The sequence below is a fragment of the Salvelinus namaycush genome, chromosome 9 (assembly GCF_016432855.1).
Source record: "Salvelinus namaycush isolate Seneca chromosome 9, SaNama_1.0, whole genome shotgun sequence".
NCBI classification, from domain to species: Eukaryota; Metazoa; Chordata; class Actinopteri; order Salmoniformes; family Salmonidae; genus Salvelinus; species Salvelinus namaycush.
Genome location: NC_052315.1, coordinates 20,783,096 through 20,809,858, shown reverse-complemented (window position 1 = coordinate 20,809,858; position 26,763 = coordinate 20,783,096). Strand labels below are relative to the sequence as shown.

Below are 26,763 nucleotides of genomic sequence, written 5' to 3'. Positions count from 1 at the left end.
AAATTCTTATTTACAATGACGGCCTGCCAAAAGGCAAAAGGCCTCCTGCGGGGACGGATGCTGGGATTAAAAATAAAAAATATAAATATAGAACAAAACACACATCACGAGAGAGACAACACAACACTACATAAAGAGAGACTTAAGACAAAAACAAAGCAAGGCAGCAACACATGACAATACAGCATGGTAGCAACACAACATGGTAGCAGTACAAAACATGGTACAAACAACAGGACAAAGGGCAAGAAGGTAGAGACAACAATACATCACGCAAAGCAGCCACAACTATCAGTAAGAGTGTCCATGATTGAGTCTTTGAATGAAGAGATTGAGATAAAACTGTCCAGTTTGAGTGTTTGTTGCAGCTCGTTCCAGTCACTAGCTGCAGTGAACTGAAAAGAGGAGTGACCCAGGGATGTGTGTGCTTTGGGGACCTTTAACAGAATATGACTGGCAGAACGGGTGTTGTACGTGGAGGATGAGGGCTGCAGTAGGTATCTCAGATAGGGGGGAGTGAGTCCAAAGAGGGTTTTATAAATAAGCATCAACCAGTGGGTCTTGTAACGAGTATACAGAGATGACTAGTTTACAGAGGAGTATAGAGTGCAGTGATGAGTCCTATAAGGAGCATTGGTGGCAAATCTGATGACCAAATGGTAAAGGACATCTAGCCGCTCGAGAGCACCCTTACCTGCCGATCTATAAATTATGTCTCCGTAATCTAGCATGGGTAGGATGGTCATCTGAATCAGGGTTAGTTTGGCAGCTGGGGTGAAAGAGGAGCGATTACGATAGAGGACACCAAGTCTAGATTTAACTTTAGCCTGCAGCTTTGATATGGTCTGAGAGAAGGACAGTGTACCGTCTAGCCATACTCCCGAGTACTGTGTGAGGTGACTACCTCAAGCTCTAAACCCTCAGAGGTAGTTATCAAACCTGTGGGGAGAGGGGCATTCTTCTTACCAAACCACATGACCTTTGTTTTGGAGGTGTTCATAACAAGGCTAAGGGTAGAGAAAACTGGTTGGACACTAAGAAAGCTTTGTTGTAGAGTATGTAGGGGGGTATACAGAAGATAGCCCTATTTGATAAAATACCAAGACCATATTATGGCAAGAACAGCTCAAATAAGCAAAGAGAAACGACAGTCCATCATTATTTTTATTCAGATTTTTCAGGGTGCGCTGCACCACGGCAATGCTCTCCCCCAAAGGCCCCTCTAGCCCCCACCAGTGTTAGTCTAGGGTCACACAGGGCTAGGGCAGCTGGGGATAGACACCAAACAGGGTTTTCATTATACAATGTACACAATAATGACATACTGTTATAGAGAGCCACTACTTGGGGCACTTAGCAATTGTGTAAAACTGTGATACTTGAAATGTGACAAGCATTTTCAAGTCTTTGGTATCTCATCTCTCAAAAGTGCATCATAAATTGTAGTTAGTTATATTGAGATATATGGTCACATATAACTGAAAATGGTTGCTTACAGTGTGCATTAGACATTATTTATCTAGATATTCCATCCACACACTGAAACTTTACATTTACTTGATATAAGAGAGGGAATTGAGTGATATTGACATGTTCACCAAGGGTCAAGATGGGTTGTGTATGAGTTAACACGACCAGGCTTCAGTATAAACATGATTGTGTGAGGAAAACCCCAACAAACCTCCCCAGTCCCAGTGCATGAGGTGGGCAACTCATTGGTTCTTTAACTGATCATATAAAATCACAATCTATTTTGAAATTCCTCATATTGTAATTTTTTATATATATGGGTTAGTAGGGGATTCAGGACTGGTCCTTCAAAGTGAAAATATCCACATAATAAATATAACAGTAATAAAATATAACGACTGTTGCATACTATTCAATAAGTCCGTTATACTATCTCATAGTGTCAGCATACTGTAGCATGTTTCTCAATCACAGCAAACTATGAAAGGCCTTAATTATGTTTGATCATCTCTTTAGTCCCAGTTACACGTGGGGTGTGACTTCCCATTACTGGTTCACACAGTCCAGAGAACAGTGGCTGTGTCTTTAGCTGAGCTCATTACAGGTGCCAAGTGACACCTTGGCTGTGAGAGAGTTACCCCTGCTCTAAACTGACCACCAGTGTACACACTACGATCTGGTGGCTCTTCATGTTGTGGTCTTAAACTGCCATGCTGTAGGCGATATGTGTAGTGCCTTCAGAAATGATTCATACCGCTTGAATTCAAAATGGATTAAATATAGATTTTTTTCACCCATCTACATACCAAACCCTATAATGACAAAGGCCCAGATTCCGACCAGAGTTAAGCACGCGTAAATGGAACTGTAATTTATAACTTCATAAGATCTATAGAGAATGAGTAATCCATTTGTAGAAGAGGATTGTAAATACACATTTTATACACACAATACACAAATACACACAATACACATTTTTCTTATGATCTCTGGAGACGAATGTGAAACCAGCCATATGGAAGCAAACTGAAAATCATATCAACATGACATGTATTGCGGTCCCTTTTCCACAGTGAAATAGTCTATAAATATACTTATGTTATTTAGATTTCTAATTGTGTGCCCTCATAATTTGTGTGGATGAAATTTGGAGACCAAGCTATAGGCTTCTGTAAGACTGAACCTGTCGAGTTGATGTATGCGCTTAAGAACGTTTTGATTATATGCCCGGGCTTTTCTCCAGTTTATTTTACAATTTGTATCATTAAATATCTTTTGTATCATTAAATATGTTAAATATTAGCCACTATCGGGAGCCACCGTGAGTAATAGCCACATTCATGTATTTTTGCATTATTCCATTCCGTTTAAGTTACTTTCCTCTGTCACGTCCTTGTAAATTGTTACCGAGGGTCGTTAGCATTAGTGGACCATATTAGTCAACTTTGAGCAATACTTTGGGACATGTAGCCTATTTGAATCATTATGGAACTCAGACCACACGTAGCAGGTTAAACCTGGAGCCTGGCGCACAGTTCACGATGACTGGATCGTTGTCATACAGTTCCATTATTACTGAGAATTAGGGTAGAGTTATAGGATTATTGTTTAACCCCTATTGTACACTTTTTTCCCACCTTTCAATATTTCATGGACTTGAATATGACAACTTTCAGGATTAATAAAACCACTGTATTTTTTTATTCATCAATATACAGTATTTCGTGGGTAAAGGCTCTCCAAACCTTTAAAATATATATATACAGTTGAAGTCAAAAGTTAACATTACACCATAAATTTAAACTCACTTTTTCACAATTCCTGACATTTAATTCTAGGGCTTTGTGATGGCCACTCCAATACCTTGACTTTGTTGTCCTTAAGCCATTTTGCCCGAACTTTGGAAGTATGCTTGGGGTCATTGTCCATTTGGAAGGCCCATTTGCGACCAAGCTTTAACTTCCTGACTGATGTCTTGAGATGTTGCTTCAATATATCCACATAATTTTCCTACCTCATGATGCCATCTATTTTGTGAAGTGCACCAGTCTCTCCTGCAGCAAAGAACCCCCACAACATGATGCTGCCACCCCTGTGCTTCACGTTTGTGATGGTGTTCTTCGGTTGCAAGCCTCCCCTTTTCCTCCAAACATACTGATGGTCATTATGGCCAAACAGTTCTATTTTTGTTTCATCAGACCAGAGGACATTTCTCCAAAAAGTACGATCTTTGTCCCCATGTCCAGTTGCAAACCGTAGTCTGGCTTTTTTATGACGGTTTTGGAGCAGTGGCTTCTTCCTTGCTGAGCGACATTTCAGATTATGTCGATATAGGACTCGTTTTACTGTGGATATAGATACTTTTGTACCTGTTTCCTCCAGCAGCTTCACAAGGTCCTTTGCTGTTGTTCTGGGATTGATTTGCACTTTTCGCACCAAAGTACATTCATCTCTAGGAGACAGAACACGTCTCCTTCCTGAGCAGTATGACGGCTGCGTGGCCCCAAGGTTTCCTTTAGGATTTTTCCTGTGCTTAGCTCCATTCCATTTTTTTTCCCTGAAAAACTCCCCAGTCCTTAATGATTACAAGCCTTCCCATAACATGATGCAGCCATCACTATTATTGAAAATATGGAGAGTGGTACTCAGTAATGTGTTGTATTGGATTTGGCCCAAACATAACACTTTGTATACAGGACAAAAAGGGAATTGCTTTGCCACATTTTCTGCAGTATTATTTTAGTGCCTTGTTGCAAACAGGATGCATGTTTTGGAATATTTAAATTCTGTACAGGCTTCCTTTTCACTCTGTCAATTAGGTTAGTGTTGTGGTGTAACGACAATGTTGTTGTCCTATCACAGCCATTAAACTCTGTAACAGTTTTAAAGTCACTATTGGCCTCATGGTGAAATCCCTGAGCGGTTTCCTTCCTCTCCGGCAACTGAGTTAGGAAGGACTACTGTGTCTTTGTAGTGACTGGGTGTATTGATACACAATCTAAAGTGTAATTAATAACTTCACCATGCTCAGAGATATTTAATGTCAGTTTAATTTTTTTACCCATCTACCAATAGCTACCCTCCTTTTTGAGGCATTGGAAAACCTCCCTGGTCTTTGTAGTTGAATCTGTGTTTTAAATTCATTGCTCGACTGAGGGACCTTGCATATACTGTAAATGTATGTGTGGGGTACAGAGTAGTAGTCATTACAAAATAATGTTAATCACTATTATTGCACATAGAGTGAGTCCATGCAAGTTATTATGTGAGTTGTTAAGCACATGTTTACTACTGAACTTATTTAGGCTTGCCAAACAAAGGGGTTGAATACTTATTGACTCAAGACATTTCAGCTTTAAATTTGTACTTAATTAGTAAAAGTTTTCGAAAAAAACATAATTAATCATGGGGTATTGGGTGTAGGCCAGTGACAAAATAAATAAATATGTAATTCATTTTAAATTAAAAAATGTGGAAAAGTCAAGGGGTGTGGATACTTTCTGAAGGCACTGTACCTATATTAAACAATTAATACAAATTTTAAATAATATTTTATTTAATTGTAGTCTTTTTAATAATTTGTCTTTACGCACACAAATGGATATCATTTTCAAAATGTGTTTGGAGGTATAAAATGTGTTTGAAGGAAATATTTCCCACGTCATGAAAAATTAAAGCAGTCAATCAGAATATTCAGCCTCTGAACCACTACGGTCTGAATGAAAGAATATTAACAGTGGCGTTATTCAAATCATTAGCTGATTAGCTGATGTAACTCATGAGGGACAAAGACAGATGACTATGGAGGCCACAATGGTAAAAACATTATAAGAGAGAAATTGTTTATTGTTTTGGTGAGGGGTCAAATTTGACACGTCACTCTCTGAGCAGCATTAGTTGTATTTTTTCCCAGCAGAGGACTGCTGGTGGCTACTCTCTCTGTCCAGGAGCTCTGGGAGGCCATGATGATGGTCTGAGAGGGTCTGTAGAGGTGTCACTTCACACCTCAGACTCCTGCATAAAACCAAGGCTCTCCGAATGACCAGCCCACAGGCCAAGCTCTTCAGTTCAGTCCTACTGCTCAACATACAGGACACAGCATGGATATCTCTGCTCCTCTACTCAGCAACTATGGTGTTGGTGTGCAGTACCACTGGAGTTATCCCAGTTCAGACTCTGAGTTCTATAACCTCTCTTCCCCAGAGACCTGTATCATCTCCCCGACCTCCTGCATGGACTTCTCCCTCTCCTGGCTACCTCGGGGGACCGCCACAGGACCTCACAGGTCAACATACTCTGGGGGAGCCAAGGCATCCGCTTCCCCGTCCTCCAGCAACGAAGGAAGACTCTCTGGAGGGAGGATTAGAAAGAACTGCTCCAAGAACCCCAGCAAGCAGAGACAGAGTGCCAGCGAGAAAGAGAAGCTGAGGATGAGAGACCTGACCAAAGCCCTCCACCACCTCAGAACCTACCTGCCCCCCTCTGTGGCTCCTCCTGAACAGACTCTGACCAAGATCGAGACGCTGCGCCTCACCATCAGCTACATCTCCCACCTGTCTGCCCAGCTGGGACTCAGCGAGGAGGCTCTGTGCCAGAGGAAGGAGCTGAACCTCAACGCATCAGGACACCACATATCACCTCAACAAGAGGTGTGCCAGTTCAACCCCTCCTCCTCAGGGAACTGTTGGGGAGAGGAGGCAGAGATAGGGAGAGGTGCAGGGCAGCACCAGACCCTCCACCACACAGCCACGTCCACGTACCCACTACACAATACGACTGGGATGGAGAGACACCCAATCAGCAGTGAGATGTGTGCTTATGACGACGTTATCAACTCAAGTATGGATTCTCTGTTGGAATCGCCGGTGTATGCAGAGACTGCACAGTCAAGTCCGGTATGTACACTGATTATCCATCCACTACACATTTCAATAAAGCACAGATTCAATATACGTGTAAGTTACAACTAGGTGTTTAAATAATTGTCCATTTATATGGTGAGTGATACAGTGGATTTTGTCTCTGTACTACCGGTGATTATTCACTGCAGTGTTCCAGTTTGATGATGTCCCATATTCAATGGAATTAGACATCCTATTTGAACCAGTAAACTAATTACAATTTTTTTTCTTTAGGTATACAGCAAAGATGACCATTATCAAAACATTGCTCAAGACTTCTGGATGTAACAGATGTCCTCATCAAGAGAATATAGTGTCCAGTCAATTAACTTTTACTTCGATTTACAGAGTCATTATATGTTAATATAACTCATTTATTTTACTTTCAAATTCTATATTTCATACAACAATCATTGTAAATACAAAACGTATTCTAATATTTATAATAAAATATTAACTAACTACTTAACTGTGTCTTTGGTTGTTCCTGACCTGTATTTAAAGTAACGTAGTATTGTTTGCAAGTAAAGTACTAAGTAACAGTATTGAAATATTAATGATATATACTGTGCTATTCTGTCTAGACAATTTTACGTCTATCATGTAAGTCAGTTCACACCGCCCATATGCTTTTTGTGATTATGAAACATAGTCATTCTTGAGCATGGCAGTATTATAAGTCCATTATAAGAATAAATGCAAACACAGTCAGGCTGCCAGCCAACATTTCCACAGCAAGATCAATTCAATAAAAGAGAACCCTCTGTTGGTCAATATTAAAACGAGTATTATATGAAATACAGGAAGCCTACAGTCAGCCGTATCAGTAAACACATAGAAAAAGATTCACACACAACTTAGCATGACTATGAAACACAGGGCATGAACCAGAGCACAAACATGTCTATTGTACATAACCACAAAATCTTCTTAACTTTAGAGCACAGTTACGTTTTCACAGAGAAGCTATACGCCAGACTCCACACTCCTCTCTGACATTAACATTCTAATGACATCTATTGTGATCAGTATGCCACAGTGTGGCAGAGCCTGGCAGTGGCTGCACTTCAGATCCACACACAGACACAACAGAGACTCAAAGACACACACACACACACACACATTTATATTGAATTGAATGTAATATCTGATGTTGTTCTTGTCTGTTCTGTACTTTATCATGTATTTGTATTTGTTATATGGATCCCAGGAAGATTAGTAGCTAATGAGGATCTTAATAAACTAAACTAAACACACACACTGCAGTATCAGCCTATGTATCAACTATCTATCAGCTATGTATAATCTATCTATCAGCTATGTATAATCTATCTATCAGCTATGTATCAACTATCTATCAGCTATGTATCAACTATCTATCAGCTATGTATCAACTATCTATCAGCTATGTATCAACTATCTATCAGCTATGTATCAACTATCTATCAGCTATGTATCAACTATCTATCAGCCTATGTATCAACTATCTATCAGCTATGAATCAACTATCTATCAGCTATGAATCAACTATCTATCAGCTATGTATCAACTATCTATCAGCTATGTATCAACAATGTATCAACTATGTATCAACTATCTATCAGCTATGTATCAACTATCTATCAGCTATGTATCAACTATCTATCAGCTATGTATCAACTATCTATCAGCCTATGTATCAACTATCTATCAGCTATGTATCAACTATCTATCAGCTATGTATCAACTATGTATCAACTATCTATCAGCTATATATCAACTATCTATCAGCTATGTATCAACTATCTATCAGCTATGTATCAACTATCTATCAGCCTATGTATCAACTATCTATCAGCTATGTATCAACTATCTATCAGCTATGAATCAACTATCTATCAGCTATGTATCAACTATGTATCAACTATGTATCAACTATCTATCAGCTATGTATCAACTATCTATCAGCTATGTATCAACTATCTATCAGCTATGTATCAACTATCTATCAGCCTATGTATCAACTATCTATCAGCTATGTATCAACTATCTATCAGCTATGAATCAACTATCTATCAGCTATGTATCAACTATCTATCAGCTATGTATCAACTATGTATCAACTGTGTATCAACTGTGTATCAGCTATGTATCAACTATCTATCAGCTATGTATCAACTATCTATCAGCTATGAATCAACTATCTATCTATCAGCCATGTATCAACTATCTATCAGCCTATGTATCAACTATCTATCAGCTATGAATCAACTATCTATCAGCTATGAATCAACTATCTATCAGCTATGTATCAACTATCTATCAGCTATGTATCAACTATCTATCAGCTATGAATCAACTATCTATCAGCTATGTATCAACTATCTATCAGCTATGTATCAACTATCTATCAGCTATGTATCAACTGTGTATCAAATGTGTATCAACTGTGTATCAACTATCTATCAAATATCTATCAGCTATGTATCAACTGTGTATCAACTATCTATCAGCTATGTATCAACTGTGTATCAACTGTGTATCAACTATCTATCAACTATCTATCAGCTATGTATCAACTGTGTATCAACTGTGTATCAACTATGTATCAACTATCTATCAACTATGTATCAACTATCTATCAGCTATGTATCAACTATGTATCAACTGTGTATCAACTGTGTATCAACTATCTATCAACTATGTATCAACTATCTATCAGCTATGTATCAACTGTGTATCAACTGTGTATCAACTGTATATCAGCTATGTATCAACTATCTATCAGCTATGTATCGACTGTGTATCAACTGTGTATCAACTGTATATCAGCTATGTATCAGCTATGTATCAACTATCTATCAGATATGTATCAACTATGTATCAACTGTGTATCAACTGTGTATCAACTATCTATCAACTATGTATCAACTATGTATCAACTGTGTATCAACTGTGTATCAACTATGTATCAACTATCTATCAGCTATGTATGAACTGTGTATCAACTATGTATCAACTATCTATCAGCCTATGTATCAACTATCTATCAGCTATGTATCAACTATCTATCAGCTATGAATTAACTATCTATCAGCTATGTATCAACTATGTATCAACTATGTATCAACTATGTATCAACTATCTATCAGCTATGTATCAACTATCTATCAGCTATGTATCAACTATCTATCAGCTATGTATCAACTATCTATCAGCCTATGTATCAACTATCTATCAGCTATGTATCAACTATCTATCAGCTATGAATCAACTATCTATCAGCTATGTATCAACTATCTATCCGCTATGTATCAACTATGTATCAACTGTGTATCAACTGTGTATCAGCTATGTATCAACTATCTATCAGCTATGTATCAACTGTGTATCAACTGTGTATCAACTATGTATCAACTATCTATCAACTATGTATCAACTATCTATCAGCTATGTATCAACTATGTATCAACTGTGTATCAACTGTGTATCAACTATCTATCAACTATGTATCAACTATCTATCAGCTATGTATCAACTGTGTATCAACTGTGTATCAACTGTATATCAGCTATGTATCAACTATCTATCAGCTATGTATCAACTGTGTATCAACTGTGTATCAACTGTATATCAGCTATGTATCAGCTATGTATCAACTATCTATCAGATATGTATCAACTATGTATCAACTGTGTATCAACTGTGTATCAACTATCTATCAACTATGTATCAACTATGTATCAACTGTGTATCAACTGTGTATCAACTATGTATCAACTATCTATCAGCTATGTATGAACTGTGTATCAACTATGTATCAACTATCTATCAGCCTATGTATCAACTATCTATCAGCTATGTATCAACTATCTATCAGCTATGAATTAACTATCTATCAGCTATGTATCAACTATGTATCAACTATGTATCAACTATGTATCAACTATCTATCAGCTATGTATCAACTATCTATCAGCTATGTATCAACTATCTATCAGCTATGTATCAACTATCTATCAGCCTATGTATCAACTATCTATCAGCTATGTATCAACTATTTATCAGCTATGAATCAACTATCTATCAGCTATGTATCAACTATCTATCCGCTATGTATCAACTATGTATCAACTGTGTATCAACTGTGTATCAGCTATGTATCAACTATCTATCAGCCTATGTATCAACTATCTATCAGCTATGTATCAACTATCTATCAGCTATGAATTAACTATCTATCAGCTATGTATCAACTATGTATCAACTATGTATCAACTATGTATCAACTATCTATCAGCTATGTATCAACTATCTATCAGCTATGTATCAACTATCTATCAGCTATGTATCAACTATCTATCAGCCTATGTATCAACTATCTATCAGCTATGTATCAACTATTTATCAGCTATGAATCAACTATCTATCAGCTATGTATCAACTATCTATCCGCTATGTATCAACTATGTATCAACTGTGTATCAACTGTGTATCAGCTATGTATCAACTATCTATCAGCTATGTATCAACTATCTATCAGCTATGAATCAACTATCTATCTATCAGCCATGTATCAACTATCTATCAGCCTATGTATCAACTATCTATCAGCTATGAATCAACTATCTATCAGCTATGTATCAACTATCTATCAGCTATGTATCAACTATCTATCAGCTATGAATCAACTATCTATCAGCTATGTATCAACTGTGTATCAAATGTGTATCAACTGTGTATCAACTATCTATCAACTATCTATCAGCTATGTATCAACTGTGTATCAACTATCTATCAGCTATGTATCAACTGTGTATCAACTGTGTATCAACTATCTATCAACTATCTATCAGCTATGTATCAACTGTGTATCAACTGTGTATCAACTATGTATCAACTATCTATCAACTATGTATCAACTATCTATCAGCTATGTATCAACTATGTATCAACTGTGTATCAACTGTGTATCAACTATCTATCAACTATGTATCAACTATCTATCAGCTATGTATCAACTGTGTATCAACTGTGTATCAACTGTATATCAGCTATGTATCAACTATCTATCAGCTATGTATCAACTGTGTATCAACTGTGTATCAACTGTATATCAGCTATGTATCAACTATGTATCAACTATGTATCAACTGTGTATCAACTGTGTATCAACTATGTATCAACTATCTATCAGCTATGTATGAACTGTGTATCAACTGTGTATCAACTGTGTATCAACTGTGTATCAACTGTGTATCAACTATCTATCAACTATCTATCTATCAACTATCTATCAGCTATGTATCAACTATGTATCAACTGTGTATCAACTGTGTATCAACTATCTATCAACTATCTATCAGCTATGTATCAACTATGTATCAACTGTGTATAAACTATCTATCAACTATGTATCAACTATCTATCAGCTATGTATCAACTGTGTATCAACTGTGTATCAACTGTATATCAGCTATGTATCAACTATCTATCAGCTATGTATCAACTGTGTATCAACTGTGTATCAACTGTGTATCAACTGTATATCAGCTATGTATCAACTATCTATCAACTATCTATCAGATATGTATCAACTATGTATCAACTATCTATCAGATATGTATCAACTATGTATCAACTGTGTATCAACTGTGTATCAACTATCTATCAACTATGTATCAACTATGTATCAACTGTGTATCAACTGTGTATCAACTATGTATCAACTATCTATCAGCTATGTATCAACTGTGTATCAACTGTGTATCAACTGTGTATCAACTGTGTATCAACTATCTATCAACTATGTATCAACTATCTATCAGCTATGTATCAACTGTGTATCAACTATCTATCAGCTATGTATCAACTATGTATCAACTATCTATCAGCTATGTATCAACTATGTATCAACTGTGTATCAACTGTGTATCAACTATCTATCAACTATGTATCAACTATCTATCAGCTATGTATCAACTGTGTATCAACTGTGTATCAACTGTATATCAGCTATGTATCAACTGTGTATCAACTGTGTATCAACTGTATATCAGCTATGTATCAACTATCTATCAGCTATGTATCAACTATCTATCAGTTATGTATCAACTATCTATCAGCTATGTATCAACTATCTATCAGTTATGTATCAACTATCTATCAGCTATGTATCAACTATCTATCAGCTATGAATCAACTATCTATCAGCTATGTATCAACTATCTATCAGCTATGTATCAACTATCTATCAGCTATGTATCAACTATCTATCAGCTATGTATCAACTATCTATCAGTTATGTATCAACTATCTATCAGCTATGTATCAACTATCTATCAGTTATGTATCAACTATCTATCAGCTATGTATCAACTGTGTATCAACTATCTATCAACTATCTATCAGCTATGTATCAACCGTGTATCAACTGTGTATCAACTATGTATCAACTATCTATCAACTATGTATCAACTATCTATCAGCTATGTATCAACTATGTATCAACTGTGTATCAACTGTGTATCAACTATCTACCAACTATGTATCAACTATCTATCAGCTATGTATCAACTGTGTATCAACTGTGTATAAACTGTATATCAGCTATGTATCAACTATCTATCAGCTATGTATCAACTGTGTATCAACTATGTATCAACTATCTATCAGCTATGTATGAACTGTGTATCAACTATGTATCAACTATCTATCAGCCTATGTATCAACTATCTATCAGCTATGTATCAACTATCTATCAGCTATGAATCAACTATCTATCAGCTATGTATCAACTATGTATCAACTATGTATCAACTATGTATCAACTATCTATCAGCTATGTATCAACTATCTATCAGCTATGTATCAACTATCTATCAGCTATGTATCAACTATCTATCAGCCTATGTATCAACTATCTATCAGCTATGTATCAACTATCTATCAGCTATGAATCAACTATCTATCAGCTATGTATCAACTATCTATCAGCTATGTATCAACTATGTATCAACTGTGTATCAACTGTGTATCAGCTATGTATCAACTATCTATCAGCTATGTATCAACTATCTATCAGCTATGAATCAACTATCTATCTATCAGCCATGTATCAACTATCTATCAGCCTATGTATCAACTATCTATCAGCTATGAATCAACTATCTATCAGCTATGTATCAACTATCTATCAGCGATGTATCAACTGTCTATCAGCTATGAATCAACTATCTATCAGCTATGTATCAACTATCTATCAGCTATGTATCAACTATCTATCAGCTATGTATCAACTGTGTATCAAATGTGTATCAACTGTGTATCAACTATCTATCAACTATCTATCAGCTATGTATCAACTGTGTATCAACTATCTATCAGCTATGTATCAACTGTGTATCAACTGTGTATCAACTATCTATCAACTATTTATCAGCTATGTATCAACTGTGTATCAACTGTGTATCAACTATGTATCAACTATCTATCAACTATGTATCAACTATCTATCAGCTATGTATCAACTATGTATCAACTGTGTATCAACTGTGTATCAACTATCTATCAACTATGTATCAACTATCTATCAGCTATGTATCAACTGTGTATCAACTGTGTATCAACTGTATATCAGCTATGTATCAACTATCTATCAGCTATGTATCAACTGTGTATCAACTGTGTATCAACTATCTATCAACTATGTATCAACTATCTATCAGCTATGTATCAACTGTGTATCAACTGTGTATCAACTATGTATCAACTATCTATCAGCTATGTATGAACTGTGTATCAACTGTGTATCAACTGTGTATCAACTGTGTATCAACTATCTATCAACTATCTATCAACTATCTATCAGCTATGTATCAACTATGTATCAACTGTGTATCAACTGTGTATCAACTATCTATCAACTATCTATCAGCTATGTATCAACTGTGTATAAACTATCTATCAACTATGTATCAACTATCTATCAGCTATGTATCAACTGTGTATCAACTGTGTATCAACTGTATATCAGCTATGTATCAACTATCTATCAGCTATGTATCAACTGTGTATCAACTGTGTATCAACTGTGTATCAACTGTATATCAGCTATGTATCAACTATCTATCAACTATCTATCAGATATGTATCAACTATGTATCAACTATCTATCAGATATGTATCAACTATGTATCAACTGTGTATCAACTGTGTATCAACTATCTATCAACTATGTATCAACTGTGTATCAACTGTGTATCAACTGTGTATCAACTATCTATCAGCTATGTATCAACTGTGTATCAACTGTGTATCAACTGTGTATCAACTATCTATCAACTATGTATCAACTATCTATCAGCTATGTATCAACTGTGTATCAACTATCTATCAGCTATGTATCAACTATGTATCAACTATCTATCAGCTATGTATCAACTATGTATCAACTGTGTATCAACTGTGTATCAACTATCTATCAACTATGTATCAACTATATATCAGCTATGTATCAACTGTGTATCAACTGTGTATCAACTGTATATCAGCTATGTATCAACTGTGTATCAACTGTGTATCAACTGTATATCAGCTATGTATCAACTATCTATCAGCTATGTATCAACTATCTATCAGTTATGTATCAACTATCTATCAGCTATGTATCAACTATCTATCAGTTATGTATCAACTATCTATCAGCTATGTATCAACTATCTATCAGCTATGAATCAACTATCTATCAGCTATGTATCAACTATCTATCAGCTATGTATCAACTATCTATCAGCTATGTATCAACTATCTATCAGCTATGAATTAACTATCTATCAGCTATGTATCAACTATGTATCAACTATGTATCAACTATGTATCAACTATCTATCAGCTATGTATCAACTATCTATCAGCTATGTATCAACTATCTATCAGCTATGTATCAACTATCTATCAGCCTATGTATCAACTATCTATCAGCTATGTATCAACTATCTATCAGCTATGAATCAACTATCTATCAGCTATGTATCAACTATCTATCCGCTATGTATCAACTATGTATCAACTGTGTATCAACTGTGTATCAGCTATGTATCAACTATCTATCAGCTATGTATCAACTGTGTATCAACTGTGTATCAACTATGTATCAACTATCTATCAACTATGTATCAACTATCTATCAGCTATGTATCAACTATGTATCAACTGTGTATCAACTGTGTATCAACTATCTATCAACTATGTATCAACTATCTATCAGCTATGTATCAACTGTGTATCAACTGTGTATCAACTGTATATCAGCTATGTATCAACTATCTATCAGCTATGTATCAACTGTGTATCAACTGTGTATCAACTGTATATCAGCTATGTATCAGCTATGTATCAACTATCTATCAGATATGTATCAACTATGTATCAACTGTGTATCAACTGTGTATCAACTATCTATCAACTATGTATCAACTATGTATCAACTGTGTATCAACTGTGTATCAACTATGTATTAACTATCTATCAGCTATGTATGAACTGTGTATCAACTATGTATCAACTATCTATCAGCCTATGTATCAACTATCTATCAGCTATGTATCAACTATCTATCAGCTATGAATTAACTATCTATCAGCTATGTATCAACTATGTATCAACTATGTATCAACTATGTATCAACTATCTATCAGCTATGTATCAACTATCTATCAGCTATGTATCAACTATCTATCAGCTATGTATCAACTATCTATCAGCCTATGTATCAACTATCTATCAGCTATGTATCAACTATTTATCAGCTATGAATCAACTATCTATCAGCTATGTATCAACTATCTATCCGCTATGTATCAACTATGTATCAACTGTGTATCAACTGTGTATCAGCTATGTATCAACTATCTATCAGCCTATGTATCAACTATCTATCAGCTATGTATCAACTATCTATCAGCTATGAATTAACTATCTATCAGCTATGTATCAACTATGTATCAACTATGTATCAACTATGTATCAACTATCTATCAGCTATGTATCAACTATCTATCAGCTATGTATCAACTATCTATCAGCTATGTATCAACTATCTATCAGCCTATGTATCAACTATCTATCAGCTATGTATCAACTATTTATCAGCTATGAATCAACTATCTATCAGCTATGTATCAACTATCTATCCGCTATGTATCAACTATGTATCAACTGTGTATCAACTGTGTATCAGCTATGTATCAACTATCTATCAGCTATGTATCAACTATCTATCAGCTATGAATCAACTATCTATCTATCAGCCATGTATCAACTATCTATCAGCCTATGTATCAACTATCTATCAGCTATGAATCAACTATCTATCAGCTATGTATCAACTATCTATCAGCTATGTATCAACTATCTATCAGCTATGAATCAACTATCTATCAGCTATGTATCAACTGTGTATCAAATGTGTATCAACTGTGTATCAACTATCTATCAACTATCTATCAGCTATGTATCAACTGTGTATCAACTATCTATCAGCTATGTATCAACTGTGTATCAACTGTGTATCAACTATCTATCAACTATCTATCAGCTATGTATCAACTGTGTATCAACTGTGTATCAACTATGTATCAACTATCTATCAACTATGTATCAACTATCTATCAGCTATGTATCAACTATGTATCAACTGTGTATCAACTGTGTATCAACTATCTATCAACTATGTATCAACTATCTATCAGCTATGTATCAACTGTGTATCAACTGTGTATCAACTGTATATCAGCTATGTATCAACTATCTATCAGCTATGTATCAACTGTGTATCAACTGTGTATCAACTGTATATCAGCTATGTATCAACTATGTATCAACTATGTATCAACTGTGTATCAACTGTGTATCAACTATGTATCAACTATCTATCAGCTATGTATGAACTGTGTATCAACTGTGTATCAACTGTGTATCAACTGTGTATCAACTGTGTATCAACTATCTATCAACTATCTATCTATCAACTATCTATCAGCTATGTATCAACTATGTATCAACTATGTATCAACTGTGTATCAACTGTGTATCAACTATCTATCAACTATCTATCAGCTATGTATCAACTATGTATCAACTGTGTATAAACTATCTATCAACTATGTATCAACTATCTATCAGCTATGTATCAACTGTGTATCAACTGTGTATCAACTGTATATCAGCTATGTATCAACTATCTATCAGCTATGTATCAACTGTGTATCAACTGTGTATCAACTGTGTATCAACTGTATATCAGCTATGTATCAACTATCTATCAACTATCTATCAGATATGTATCAACTATGTATCAACTATCTATCAGATATGTATCAACTATGTATCAACTGTGTATCAACTGTGTATCAACTATCTATCAACTATGTATCAACTATGTATCAACTGTGTATCAACTGTGTATCAACTATGTATCAACTATCTATCAGCTATGTATCAACTGTGTATCAACTGTGTATCAACTGTGTATCAACTGTGTATCAACTATCTATCAACTATGTATCAACTATCTATCAGCTATGTATCAACTGTGTATCAACTATCTATCAGCTATGTATCAACTATGTATCAACTATCTATCAGCTATGTATCAACTATGTATCAACTGTGTATCAACTGTGTATCAACTATCTATCAACTATGTATCAACTATCTATCAGCTATGTATCAACTGTGTATCAACTGTGTATCAACTGTATATCAGCTATGTATCAACTGTGTATCAACTGTGTATCAACTGTATATCAGCTATGTATCAACTATCTATCAGCTATGTATCAACTATCTATCAGTTATGTATCAACTATCTATCAGCTATGTATCAACTATCTATCAGTTATGTATCAACTATCTATCAGCTATGTATCAACTATCTATCAGCTATGAATCAACTATCTATCAGCTATGTATCAACTATCTATCAGCTATGTATCAACTATCTATCAGCTATGTATCAACTATCTATCAGCTATGTATCAACTATCTATCAGTTATGTATCAACTATCTATCAGCTATGTATCAACTATCTATCAGTTATGTATCAACTATCTATCAGCTATGTATCAACTGTGTATCAACTATCTATCAACTATCTATCAGCTATGTATCAACCGTGTATCAACTGTGTATCAACTATGTATCAACTATCTATCAACTATGTATCAACTATCTATCAGCTATGTATCAACTATGTATCAACTGTGTATCAACTGTGTATCAACTATCTACCAACTATGTATCAACTATCTATCAGCTATGTATCAACTGTGTATCAACTGTGTATAAACTGTATATCAGCTATGTATCAACTATCTATCAGCTATGTATCAACTGTGTATCAACTATGTATCAACTATCTATCAGCTATGTATGAACTGTGTATCAACTATGTATCAACTATCTATCAGCCTATGTATCAACTATCTATCAGCTATGTATCAACTATCTATCAGCTATGAATCAACTATCTATCAGCTATGTATCAACTATGTATCAACTATGTATCAACTATGTATCAACTATCTATCAGCTATGTATCAACTATCTATCAGCTATGTATCAACTATCTATCAGCTATGTATCAACTATCTATCAGCCTATGTATCAACTATCTATCAGCTATGTATCAACTATCTATCAGCTATGAATCAACTATCTATCAGCTATGTATCAACTATCTATCAGCTATGTATCAACTATGTATCAACTGTGTATCAACTGTGTATCAGCTATGTATCAACTATCTATCAGCTATGTATCAACTATCTATCAGCTATGAATCAACTATCTATCTATCAGCCATGTATCAACTATCTATCAGCCTATGTATCAACTATCTATCAGCTATGAATCAACTATCTATCAGCTATGTATCAACTATCTATCAGCGATGTATCAACTGTCTATCAGCTATGAATCAACTATCTATCAGCTATGTATCAACTATCTATCAGCTATGTATCAACTATCTATCAGCTATGTATCAACTGTGTATCAAATGTGTATCAACTGTGTATCAACTATCTATCAACTATCTATCAGCTATGTATCAACTGTGTATCAACTATCTATCAGCTATGTATCAACTGTGTATCAACTGTGTATCAACTATCTATCAACTATTTATCAGCTATGTATCAACTGTGTATCAACTGTGTATCAACTATGTATCAACTATCTATCAACTATGTATCAACTATCTATCAGCTATGTATCAACTATGTATCAACTGTGTATCAACTGTGTATCAACTATCTATCAACTATGTATCAACTATCTATCAGCTATGTATCAACTGTGTATCAACTGTGTATCAACTGTATATCAGCTATGTATCAACTATCTATCAGCTATGTATCAACTGTGTATCAACTGTGTATCAACTATCTATCAACTATGTATCAACTATCTATCAGCTATGTATCAACTGTGTATCAACTGTGTATCAACTATGTATCAACTATCTATCAGCTATGTATGAACTGTGTATCAACTGTGTATCAACTGTGTATCAACTGTGTATCAACTATCTATCAACTATCTATCAACTATCTATCAGCTATGTATCAACTATGTATCAACTGTGTATCAACTGTGTATCAACTATCTATCAACTATCTATCAGCTATGTATCAACTGTGTATAAACTATCTATCAACTATGTATCAACTATCTATCAGCTATGTATCAACTGTGTATCAACTGTGTATCAACTGTATATCAGCTATGTATCAACTATCTATCAGCTATGTATCAACTGTGTATCAACTGTGTATCAACTGTGTATCAACTGTGTATCAGCTATGTATCAACTATCTATCAACTATCTATCAGATATGTATCAACTATGTATCAACTATCTATCAGATATGTATCAACTATGTATCAACTGTGTATCAACTGTGTATCAACTATCTATCAACTATGTATCAACTGTGTATCAACTGTGTATCAACTATGTATCAACTATCTATCAGCTATGTATCAACTGTGTATCAACTGTGTATCAACTGTGTATCAACTATCTATCAACTATGTATCAACTATCTATCAGCTATGTATCAACTGTGTATCAACTATCTATCAGCTATGTATCAACTATGTATCAACTATCTATCAGCTATGTATCAACTATGTATCAACTGTGTATCAACTGTGTATCAACTATCTATCAACTATGTATCAACTATATATCAGCTATGTATCAACTGTGTATCAACTGTGTATCAACTGTATATCAGCTATGTATCAACTGTGTATCAACTGTGTATCAACTGTATATCAGCTATGTATCAACTATCTATCAGCTATGTATCAACTATCTATCAGTTATGTATCAACTATCTATCAGCTATGTATCAACTATCTATCAGTTATGTATCAACTATCTATCAGCTATGTATCAACTATCTATCAGCTATGAATCAACTATCTATCAGCTATGTATCAACTATCTATCAGCTATGTATCAACTATCTATCAGCTATGTATCAACTATCTATCAGCTATGTATCAACTATCTATCAGTTATGTATCAACTATCTATCAGCTATGTATCAACTATCTATCAGTTATGTATCAACTATCTATCAGCTATGTATCAACTATCTATCAGCTATGTATCAACTATCTATCAGCTATGTATCAACTATCTATCAGTTATGTATCAACTATCTATCAGTTATGTATCAACTATGTATCAGCTATGAATAAGAATTTGTTCTTAACTGACTTGCCTAGTTAAATGAAGGTTAAATAAAACATTTAAAGCTATGTTTCAACTATGTATCAACTATCTATCAACTATTTGTCAACTGTGTATCAACTGTGTATCAACTGTGTATCAAGCCCCAGAGAGATTACTGATCCTCTGTGTTGGCACCTCTCAGTCTGGAGAGAAGGTATGATCCCTGGTTTTAACCAACCTTAACTATCCCCTAATGTGAGAGAGGATGAGTTAGGATATGCGTGTCACTGGGGAGGTGAGGTGTTGGATATCTGGGGAATTAAAAATAAGCGCCTGTTTCATCAGCTTACCAAGGGCATTTGATGTGTTAATGGCAAGCTCAATACACCAATACACACAGGCAAAAGCAAAGATTTAGACTTACGTTGTAAATAAACAATCCAGCATGCAGGCTGGGAATGAAACTAGTTCATATTAATTTGCTAATCAACCTTTGATCCTAAAGACTGCAATATTTTCCTTATCCTTATCCCTTATTTTGGTTTAAGGGACATTAATCACATATGTTACAAATCTCCTTTAGAGTTGAGAAAAGTAGAATATACAAAGCAAGAGTTATGACACAGTTAGAAATAGTAACCAACAAAATACTACATGATACAAAGTCATGGCAAAGGATTACGGCTCATATTTTGTGTTCATTAACATCAATAAACTACCCAGTAGCTAAACACAGATAAGAATAATTTTTGAATACATTCAGAGGGGTCAGATTCAGAGGTTAGGCTGAGTTTAGGAGAAGACATGGACATGTTACCTTCTGACCTGTCCATCCCTGCATATGTCAGTTCTGTTCATCTACCCTCGGTGGCGGCTCTGGTTCCCCCCCCCCCCCTTTACACTGAACCCTCTGCCTTTGTAGATCCGGACAGTGAATCATCGCCGGAGGCTCTGGACTGCGGATCATCGCCGGAGGCCCCGGATCGGAGACCCTCGCTGGAGACCCCTCAGGGCGAGTGCGGGGTAGAGGCACAGGCCGTACTGGACTGTGGAAGCGCACTGGAGGCCTGATGCGTGGTGCCGGAACTGGTGGTACCGGGCTGAGGACACGCACCTCAGGGCGAGTGCGGAGAGGAGGCACAGGACGTACTGGACTGTGGAGGCACACTGGAGATCTTGAGTGTATAGCTGGCACAATGCGTCCTGGCTGAATGCTCACTTGAACCCGGCAAGTGCGAAGAGCTGGAATAGAGCGCACCGGGCTATGAATGCAAACTGGAGACACCGTGCACATCACTGCGTAACACGGTGTCTGACCAGTCACACACTCCCCAGTACGCCCGCTCTGCAGCTCTCTCCATGCTAGCACCTCTCTCCAGAATCGTGTGTCGAACTCCTCATCCGACTCCCTGACTGGCTCTATGTGCCCCCCCAAAAAAACTTCTTGGGGTTTCTGTGGCCTACCTCGTTGGTATTTCTCCTCGTAATATCGCCGTTCCGCTTTAGCTGCCTCTATTTCCTCCCTCGGAAGGCGATACTCCCCAGCCTGCGTCCAAAATCTCCTCCCAGGTCCATTCCTCCTTAACACGGTGCTTGGTCCTTTTATGGTGGGTTCTTCTGTCACGGCCATCAAAAGGAGGAGACCAAGGCGCAGCGTGGAATGCGTACATTCTTCTTTATTCTAAGAATGAACACTGAACAAAACTAACAAAACGAACCGTGAAGCTATACAAATGAGTGCTGAACAGGCAACTACACATAGACAAGAACCCACAAATACCCAAGGGAAAATGGCTACCTAAATATGGTTCCCAATCAGAGACAACGATAAACAGCTGCCTCTGATTGGGAACCATATCAGGCCACCATAGACATATATATACCTAGACCTACAAAACCCCTAGATATACAAAAACCCTAGACAAGACAAAACTAGCATACCCACCCTAGTCACACCCTGACCTAACCAAAATAATAAAGAAAACATAGATAACTAAGGTCAGGGCGTGACACTATCTCAATTGGCATTAGAAACCACATTTGTTTAAAAAAGTCAGCCATATCAGCTATGTTTTTAAAAAAGGCAGTAAATTAGGCTAAATTAACTGTTTCACTGCCAGACAAGGCTCCGCTGATAGCCAGGTGTAGCAGTGGTAAGATATTGGGACTGCTGTTGGGACAGCTTTATGTAGGCCGTTTGTGGGCACCGTTTGTCACTGTTATAGTGCAATTAATGTATTGTTTAGTGTTGTGTTGGGCCTTTGCTGGCATGCATCCCACATCTTTTCTTTTGCCCCACCAAGATTTACATGCTACAATCGTCGCTAACTGTATTACAGAGTCATAGACCGTTTAGCAACATGAAAGACTCACACTACTCATTTCTCTACAAGTAGTGTGAGTCAACATGCTTTTTCTATTTGCATGCACGCACACACACACAGAGAGAAATCAGTACCATGGACAGACACATCATATTTAGCTTACTGATTGGACTAAATCGTTTTTGGTATCTTTTAGTTGTCACTGTATTAGACAAAGCATTGGTGATTAGATCATGTTGAAATGTTGAAGTTGAAACAGTGATGGAATAGTGGATGCAGCACCTGTTTTCTTCGCGACTTGCAGTAACTCTAAATCAGTAGTTGTTTAGTCATCCGAAAATGTTGGAAACATTAACTTTCTTGACCATGCTGTAGGTCATGTAACTGTTTGACACATGCAATAGGATTTGTGGACTTCACCGGACAGATGTTGCTCTACGGTTTTGTGATGAAACAAACATGTAAATGAGTTTATTCTGCCACTGTGTCTTGTTATTGTCTTGGCCTTAGCCCTATATATCACAGTGGCAAGGCATACAGTATGAAGTAACAGGTTATACAGCAAACAACACACATTTTTTTTCCTGTCTTGCTTTCCCCAGTGATTTTACCCACACACACCGCTACTTGGTGCAACTCAATATGAGGAAGGTGTTCCTAATGTTTGATATACTCAGTGTATTTTTAGTCACTGTAGAAATGAATTAGAACCATTGGTTGTGTTGCTGTGAGACACTTTTTAAAAGTGTGTGTGTGTGTTCTGGCCATGTTCTGAGTCTCATCATCACAGCTCTACACCTATGAGGAAAGGGGTTAAATGTGACACTCTCTTCTGTGGGAACATTCTCTTATGACCAGTTCCACAACCACTGTAATCCACATGGCCATGGCTGAGAAAGGTTGAGGTGTCACATAACACCTCAGGGCCAGAAGAACAGCTAAAACCACAAAAACACAACGTTATTTCTGTTCACAGGGTTTATTAATATGAAAAAGGTGTTAGAGATGGTTTATAATACAATTACTCTTTCCAAATCTAAAGTTATTATTAGTTATTATTACAATTATTATTGTATACAAAACAATTACTACAGAGTAGTTTTCATCCACGTGTGATATCACATTGATATATCCCAGACAATTGGGCCTCTTTTTGCATCCGGTGACTAATTCACTCGCATAGACGGTCATCGCCTTGATCTTGTCAGAATAACAACGTCTCACCATCATTTGTGATATGACATTAAATGTAGGCCTAGTATGCACGAAGGGAGATTTTTTTCTCTCAATATTAATAGTAAATTATAGACAAAACAGCTTTACCTCTATTTCTCAAGGCAGTGTAGGAGCTTGTCTAAACAGAGGCGAGGTGTGACCTCTTCACACATTACAGCTGGCACACTTCTTTTACTACTGAGGGCTGTTGAGAGCCCTAGGAGTATTGGTCATGGAGAATGATGAGATTCTGCTAAACTATTCCAGTTTAATAGAAATAGAATTGGATAGACTTTGGGTGTTTATAATTATTTGCATAATCTGCATTCCAAAAAACAAATATGAAAATGTTATTTGCAAAATATTACCCATATTCAAAATTAATCAATACAATCCTATCCATTACTGCCAAACTTAGTGAATTGTTCAATACAACAATCGCTCCCACTATGAATTATTTAACTTGATGCAGACTTAATTCTAATCTGCCGGCTACCTCACACCTGGCTCTAGGAAGATGTGTTTCCCAGGGACCCCCTACCTCTAGTGTGATCTCTCCTTGGGCACTTTGTAGTCCAGGCATCCTGAAGGGACTATTGAAGGTGACACATCACACCTCTGTCTGCAGGATAAATTGGGGAGCAGCTCTGACGTGCCCCAGTAATCCTCACAACTTCTTCAAGGACTGACTGAACTGAAGATCCCTGCTGCTCAGAAACACTGCAGTCATGGACACGGCTGCATTCTCCAAACTCTTGCTTCTTCAGGCTGGAGATCATCTGCTGGACGGTGATGCCTTGCTGGAGCCTGGTTGTCCCACCTTAGACCCTGGTTACTACAGTGCCTGTAGTAGCCTATCGCCTGCCTCCTCCATTGACTCCTGCTGCTTCTCTCCCCCTTGTTTCCAGTGGGGAGTTGTTCAGGAGAAGGAGGCTGCGAACCCTTTAAGCTGCATCAGCCAAGCTGCCAAAAGACAGGGGAAAGAAGAACTCCCAGCTCAGGAGAAGAGACGGTCTAGGTCAAAGTTCCCTGGGAAGAAGCGGGAGAGCGCCAGCGAGAGGGAGAAGCTGAGGATGAGAGACCTGACCAAAGCCCTCCACCACCTCAGGACCTACCTGCCCCCCTCTGTGGCTCCTCCTGAACAGACTCTGACCAAGATCGAGACGCTGCGCCTCACCATCAGCTACATCTCCCACCTGTCTGCCCAGCTGGGACTCAGCGAGGATACCCCATGTCTGAAAAGAAAAATGTATTTCACACCATGCCAGTACTCACAAGATATGCCACAATGCCCCCAGGGCAGCTCCATGTCTGGACAGGGGTGTCAAGAGATACTGCAGGGCAACATCCAGAGCAATAATCAATACTGTCTGCCACTGGCCACATCATATACCAACAACACAGAGCCACACATGGAAACAGACTACCTAATGCCAGATGTCTCCTATCAGGACATGTCCATATATCACAACCAAGTTTTCCAGTGACAAGCTAGTTTATTTTGCCTATTTCCAATGCTGATTTAAGCGGTTGTTGGGTGAATGCACCAGAAGAAGATCAAATCAGAGACATTGGACAAAAGATCCCCTAAATATCTAAGCTGTGACACAATTCTGATTGTTTCGAAGAGAGATGATTTGTATGTAGCTATTTATCAGATTATATTTTTCCTAAATTGTATTTATGTCTTGGATTAGGTTTTAATAAAACTAATGTTGAGAGTAATATTGCTTTGTGTATTTTATTTATTTAATTAATCAATTACCTATCATGTTTTGGGCAATTTGTGAAATATATCCTTTGATTTTGTAGCCTATTACTTAAAGTAGGCTACCTTAATGAGATTAGTAGCCTACAACTGACTGTTTTACATTCATCATAACTAAGGATTAGCCTGGCTGACGCGGCTCACGTGACTCATATTGCAGGGAGAGCTGTGACAGGAGGACTTCAAGTTAGGTGTTAGCCAGACTAGTTAAGGATATATTCATAACCCAGAAAGTTAGGTGTTAGCCAGACTAGCTAAGGATATATTCATAGCCCAGAAAGTTAGGTGTTAGCCAGACTAGTTAAGGATATATTCATAACCCAGAAAGTTAGGTGTTAGCCAGACTAGCTAAGGAT

General features: G+C 36.7%; 2 protein-coding genes across 2 annotated transcripts; both read left to right on the top strand.

The window, feature by feature from the left end:
* The first annotated feature begins 5,570 nt into the window (after positions 1 to 5,570).
* LOC120053191 (mesoderm posterior protein 2-like) lies at positions 5,571 to 25,303 on the top strand. Its single transcript, XM_039000352.1, has 2 exons — positions 5,571 to 6,365; positions 25,214 to 25,303. Exons 1-2 carry the CDS (start codon positions 5,571 to 5,573, stop codon positions 25,301 to 25,303), a joined length of 885 nt encoding a protein of 294 aa, XP_038856280.1.
* Positions 25,304 to 25,367: 64 nt separating this feature from the next.
* Positions 25,368 to 26,126, top strand: LOC120053190 (mesoderm posterior protein 2-like). The gene has a single exon (XM_039000351.1). The coding sequence runs from the start codon at positions 25,368 to 25,370 to the stop codon at positions 26,124 to 26,126; it is 759 nt and encodes a 252-aa protein (XP_038856279.1).
* Positions 26,127 to 26,763: the final 637 nt, after the last annotated feature.